This window comes from Ascaphus truei, chromosome 5, assembly GCF_040206685.1.
Source record: "Ascaphus truei isolate aAscTru1 chromosome 5, aAscTru1.hap1, whole genome shotgun sequence".
Classification (NCBI taxonomy): domain Eukaryota; kingdom Metazoa; phylum Chordata; class Amphibia; order Anura; family Ascaphidae; genus Ascaphus; species Ascaphus truei.
Genome location: NC_134487.1, coordinates 3763263 through 3770188, shown reverse-complemented (window position 1 = coordinate 3770188; position 6926 = coordinate 3763263). Strand labels below are relative to the sequence as shown.

At 45.2% G+C, this 6926-nt stretch overlaps 1 protein-coding gene across 1 annotated transcript in view; it reads left to right on the top strand.

Moving 5' to 3' along the window:
* Positions 1–1759: 1759 nt before the first annotated feature.
* MIOX (myo-inositol oxygenase) overlaps positions 1760–6926 on the top strand; it is a 97725-nt gene continuing 92558 nt past the window's right edge. Inside the window, exons 1-2 of the mRNA XM_075599250.1 lie at positions 1760–2106; positions 2141–2211. Coding sequence (XP_075455365.1) covers positions 2194–2211 — 18 coding nt within the window. The 5' untranslated portion in view covers positions 1760–2106; positions 2141–2193. The remainder of the gene's footprint in view (positions 2107–2140; positions 2212–6926) is intronic.

The following is a 6926-nucleotide window of genomic DNA, read 5'->3' as shown; positions in this document are numbered from 1 at the left end:
CATGCAGGACAAAAAGGGCGCAGCTATGGGTTTCGCGCCATTCCATAGCCTACTGGCAAAGGGCAACTCTGCATCTGGTACCTCCGCTGAACACACAGCACGTGCGCTTCTCAGGCTTGGCGCGAACCGCCATTTTGGATTCTCCGCACCGCGCGGTGCAACATCAAACATAGCCGCCATCTTAATTCCGCTTCTTTCACGCATGGTGCTCCCTTGCTGGGCAGTCGCCATCTTGATATTCCCTCCTCTGAATTTTTCAGATTTCTCCAGGTCAGACACTATATCCAATCTATCTACAAACCAAGTCAGTCCCACGATCTAACTTTATACGAAGATTGGTATCTACACCAATCCTTTACAAAGGGCATTACTTCCACGATGTACCATAATCTGATCCCTATTAAAAGTAACCAATCCCCTGATAAATATATGATTTCTTGGGGAAAAGATCTGACTACTAATTTAGATCTCGATATATGGAAAGATATATGGGAGTCCGCCTCCAAGAACTCATCATGCGTTGTGACCAAGGAGAACATATACAAACTAACATTCAGATGGTATATGACCCCTACTAGGTTACACTCTTTTCTCCCAGGTGTCTCCCCACTGTGTTGGCGCAGTGATGGTGAAATGGGGAATATACTGAGTATATTTTGGTCCTGCCCTAAAATCCAGATATTATGGAGGGAAGTGTTTGCCCTTATAAATAAGGTCCTGGGGATCACTCTCCCACATGGTCCTCTGTATATATTGCTGGGAAAACCAATGGCCAACAAAAACAGAAAGGTAGCCAAAGCTATCTCTCAAATTGTAAATGCCACTAGGTGCACAATGGCCAAGAACTGGAAACAATCTACCCCCCCCCCCATCTTTAAATCAAATAAACAACAAAATCTGGCGTATAGTCTATATGGAAAAACTTTCAGCGTATCTGGGTGGCCCCACCTCGCAATTCTCGGAGACTTGGGCCCCTTGGTTCCGACGTGCAGGTATATCCCCGTATCTAGACTAAAATACCATGAGCGGTGTGATTTACGTTGTATCTAAACTGGTGCTCACTATATTATATATGTACAAATGCTGAACCCCTCTTTCCTAATCCCTCCCCAAACGTGATATTTCCAGATTATATGTACCAATGTTCTCCCCTCCCCCCCCCATTTCTTTTATGTACCCCCCTCCCCTTACTCTTGAAAAACGATCAATAAAAGCTTAAGTAATAAAAAAAAGGCCCAGCGAGCATGCAAGGTATTTTCTTTACCTTGTTTAGCTCAATGTATTATCCCGGTAAAAAGGTGTAAATAGCCTTGTCTCCCGTGACAACACGTGTGTCTGAGCTCAGATAACCTGGACCGGCCTCCGGACCGCCCCACACAGGGTTAATCTGTTTCCCACTGACCTAACCTGCTCGTAAAGAGTCAGCAAAAAACTGTACCCCAGAGCCTGGTTATAGGGTCACTCAGCCGTCCCGAAGCCGCCCTCATCTCTCCCCCAGAGCCTGGTTATAGGGTCACTCAGTCGTCCCGAAGCCGCCCTCATCTCTCCCCCAGAGCCTGGTTATAGGGTCACTCAGCCGTCCCGAAGCCGCCCTCATCTCTCCCCCAGAGCCTGGTTATAGGGTCACTCAGCCGTCCCGAAGCCGCCCTCATCTCTCCCCCAGCCTGGTTAAAGGGTCACTCAGCCGTCCCGAAGCCGCCCTCATCTCCCCCCAGAGCCTGGTTAAAGGGTCACTTATTGCCATGTCCTGTCTCTCTTACACAATCATACACTTATATTAGAACAATTCCTGTCCCCTGGGCACACAACACAACTCCTGCTCTCTCGCTCTCTCGCTCTCCAGCTGTCTTTTAGCTCTTTATCACCTGCACTCTCGCTATCACTAGCGTTCTCTCTCCTCCCCTGCTCTCTTCCTCCCTGCTCTCTCCCTCTCCTTTACTCTCTCTCGCCCCTGCTCTCTCCTCTGTCTCCCTCCTACCTCCCTCTCTCCCCTCGCTCTCTCCCCCCTGCTCTCTCCCCCCTGCTCTCTCCCCTCGCTCTCTCTCCCCTGCTCTCTCTCCCCTGCTCTCTCTCCCCTGCTCTCTCTCTCCCCTGCTCTCTCTCTCCCCTGCTCTCTCTCTCCCCTGCTCTCTCTCCCCCCTGCTCTCTCCCCTGCTCTCTCTCCCCCATGCTCTCTCCCCGGCGGCTGTAAGGATGAAGATATTTCAGCTGGTGAGTAAAAGCACCGTTACGTCTCACACTGTATACGAATCGGAGGACGTTCCAGTTAAAGAGCAGCGGTACTGAGCTTCAGGAGGGAACATGAGGGAGAGAATCTCTCTGGACACATTTTTTAAAGGGTTTCTGTGTCGTGTAAACGTTGAAATAAATAGACATTTATTACTATAAATTGTACTCTATACAGAGGGGCCTCCCTATAATAATATAGCAATAATAATAATATGAAGTGCAGCACATGGACTCGTCTCTGCCCTGCAGTGCTTACAATCTAATTCATCCCACGGGCAGTACAAAGGACTCGGGGCATCCCTTAAGATTGGAGGAAAGGAGATTTCACCAGCAACAAAGGAAAAGGTTCTTTACAGTAAGGGCAGTTAAAATGTGGAATTCATTACCCATGGGGACTGTAATGGCAGATACAATAGATTTGTTCAAAAAAAGGTTGGACATCTTTTTAGATGGGAAAGGTATACAGGGATATACCAAATAAGTATACATGGGAAGGATGTTGATCCAGGGATTAATCCGATTGCCAATTCTTGGAGTCAGGAAGGAATTTATTTTTCCCCTTAATGGGGTTTTTTGTTTGCCTTCCTCTGGATCAATAAGTAAGTATAGATATAGAATAAAGTATCTGTTGTCTAAATTTAGCATAGGTTGAACTTGATGGACGTACGTCTTTTTTCGACCTCATCTACTATGTAACTATGTAACTATGTAATTTTAGTAAGCGAGGTACCAAGAGGTAATAAAGTGACTTGCTCAAGGTCGCAAGGAGCTGACACCGGAGTAACAGGAGTATTTTTCTTTACCTAAAATTGTGAAGTTTTGCAAAATACCCTAAATTTGTCATTCACATGAAAAGTCTAAAAATTGCCTAAATGTCTCAGTACTACACATCCCGCTTACCGTGGGCTGGAGATACACGGGAATGGGAAGATACACGCGTGTTTATGGCTGCTGAGGGAAGTTATTGTAAGTGCAGTGAATACAATATCACCGTGACTGTATATACTACCAACATCAAAAAAGCACTCTCTGTATGATTGTAACAGGGGAGTTATCCCTGTTCAGGTAATGTGCCTCTAATCCAGCAGTGTGGTGGTTAACTGCTGGTAGTCAATTAACAAACACCACCTGCCTGATTAGATTGCTTAGAAAAGCCTGTCTTTTGAGACAGGAAGGGAGTTTGTGCCTGAATCTCACACAACTTGTGAGACTGAGCATGGGGACACTTGTCTTGAGCCCTGCCAGAAGAAACAGCAGTGCTGCTTTCAAGACACAGGGGAAACTTCTAAACCTGAATGCTGACAAAACCTGAGGGAAAGGTAGCAACCAGGGACAGAGAAGATTTTCCCTCCAAACCACAAGGAACAGATAAGACTTTAATTTATAAGACTTTATTATATCTGTTCATTTCATGCTATATGTTTGGGGCTGGGAGACATGCTTATCTAAAGGGAGTTGTGGACTGCATAGTATTTCACTAGAAATACTCCCAAGTGAATAGAAGCTTTGTTTACCCCTTGTTTGGATGGTTTCCTGATGTTAAGGAAACAGGCACAATAAAAGCCTTATTTAATTTCACCATAACCAGTCTCCCTTGCATACCTCTGTGAGCATCCGTCTACAATGATATAAACAAGTTTTAATGCATCAAGCAGCATAAGTGGTCAAATACAGAAAAAAGGAAGTGACGTTTCGGACCCCCCGGTCCCTTATCAAGCTCCTGTGACTGTATATAAGGGTAAGGAGATGGCTAAAGAGCGAGAGATACAGTATTGTACATACGGATAGATCAGAGAGAGAGAGAGAGATTTCACACACAGATCGATACACACATACACACACAGATAGAAACACAGATACAAGATACACACACAGAGATACATACACAGATACACACACAGATAGAAACACAGATACAAGACACACACAGAGATACATACACAGATACACACAGACAGATACAAGATACACACACAGATAGATACACAGATCGATACACAGATACACACACAGATAGAAACACAGATACAAGATACACACACAGATAGATACACAGATAGATAGACAGATACACACACAGATCGATAAACAGATACAAGATACACACACAGAGATAGATACACAGATACACACAGACAGATACAAGATACACACACAGATAGATACACAGATAGATAGACAGATACACACACAGATCGATAAACAGATACAGTCACACACAGAGATACACAGACAAGATACACACACAGAGATAGACACACACACAGATACAAGATACACAGATACACACACACATATAGATACACAGATAGATAGACAGATACAAGATACACACACAGATCGATACACAGATACACACAGATATACACAGTTACATACAGATAGATACAGTCACACACACAGATATATACACAGACACACACAGATAGATACAGTCACACACACAGAAATACACAGATACATACAGACACACAGACACACACAGAAGATGGACAGATGTTTGCTAGATACTGTAGATAGATAATAGATAGAGAAATAGATGATTGATAGATACATCATTGACAGATTATTGATATATACAGTATATAGATGATTGACAGATATTTTAGACTTTATTTATGTGTTTCAACTGTTATTGATGCTTTATTTGGACTTTTCTTCACACAGTAACATGCAAAATAACACACACACACACACACAAATTATATATATGCCATCCTTGTTGTTGGTAAAGTATGATCTATATATATTCTATCTATCTATATCTATCTATCTATATATATATATATATATATAGTGACAAAATACCCTTTTTGTCTGAAAGGTTCTTGTCTGGGAACCTTAAACCCCACTGTCTTTTTTTTGTAACAATTTTTTTATTGGTCACATTCACAGATAAATTTACATACAGTAGTGTCGTGGGCCCACAACGTTTGTGCTCATTATTTCCAGAGAAGGACCAATAACAGTTTTCCTTTTTCAGTAGGGAAAAGAGTACGGGGAAGAGGAGGGGGGGAGGAGGAGACAAACATGGGAGGGGGGGGGGGAAAGAGGAGGAGGGGGGTATGTGGGCTTGCCCAGAGGTGTCCCGGTGTAGCTCTCTAATTGTTTGGGGGTGGCTGCTAGACCTAGGTGCTTTGACTTTTTGGGGGTTTATCTCTCGATCCAGGGGTCCCATGTGTTCCAGAACTGGGGCATTTTCTTTTGGAGCATGGCCGTAAGCTTCTCCATAGTCATGACCTCGTTAACCCTTCTCACTACTGTGGTTCTCGAGGGGGCCTTAAGCTGTTTCCAGGCTGCCGCTATAGAGCATCTGGCCGCTGTCAGCATGGCCCTGATCAGCCGGGACATTGGTGGGGGGAGGTCATCTATGGGTTTGCTCAGCACCATGGTCAGGGGGTCCAGGGGGAGAGGGATTCCAGTGATCTCGTAGATAAGTGTCTGGATCTTGGTCCAGAACTTCTGGATCTCCGGACATGACCACCAAATGTGGGCCATGTCTCCCCTTTGACCACATCCCCTCCAGCACAGGTCCGGTGTGCCGGGGTAGACCTGGCTCAGCCTAGCCGGGGTCAGGTACCACTGGAATATAACTTTATAGATGTTTTCTTGTATCGTTGTACAAATTGAGGTTTTAGGGGCTTGCTCCCAAATGTCCTCCCAGTCTTCCAGGTCTATTGGGAGACCTAGTTCGTCCGACCATTTTTGCATATAGCGGTGTTTCGGGGGGGTCTGACGTCGGTTCCGTGCTTTTGTATATCTGTGATATCAAGCCTCTCTGGTATATGTCTTTGAGACATAGGGTTTCAAATCGGGTCAGCGGGGGGAATTTGGAGGTTGGAGACAGTGAGTGTAGGAAGTGCCTAAGTTGTAAATATTTAAATAGATGAAGGTCTTGGATCTGGAATTTGTTCTTTAATGCCTGAAAAGTTAGGATCTCTCCCTTCTGCAGTAGATCGGCAACCATCCTAATGTTGTGACCCTGGAATTGGTGAAATTGTCTTGTGGAACACCCTGGCGGGAAGTTGGGGTTCCCAAAGAGTGGGGTGAGCTGGGAGGGGGAAGCTAGTAGACCATACTTCCCTTTGCTTTTGAGCCATGCGTCCCACGTGCATCTCATTGCTCCGAGGCCAAACCTCTGTGGCCCACTCCCTCTCCCTCCTGTGGTCCAGAGTGCCACTTGGATGGAGTGAGGCTGTGCGTAATGTGACTCTACTGCGAGCCAACAGGCCGAGGCTGGGTCGCAATTCCAAACTACAGCCTGCTTCAGTTGTGCTGCGAGGTAATATCTGACTAAGTCGGGGACCCCCATGCCTCCTCTTGCTCTTGATGAGAGCATCACTGACCTTGGGACCCTAGGTCTCTTATCGTTCCAAATGAATTGGAGCATTAAGGACTGGATGTTCTTTAGAGCCGGGCGTGGCACAACGATGGGGAGGGTTTGGAAGTAATATAGTAACCGTGGGAGGACGTTCATTTTTATGGACACTTTTTTCCACGTTTCCAAGTCCTTTTTAATCTGGTCAAATAAGGGGGGGTAATTGTGTTGATAAAGGGAGTTATACGAGTTTGAAATTTTGACCCCCAGATATTTTATATAGGTGGAGCTCCACTTGTATTTGTAGTGGGCTTGGATAAGTTTCCACGTCTGGGGAGGGAGGGAGATATTTAGGGCTTCCGATTTGTCTATGTTGACT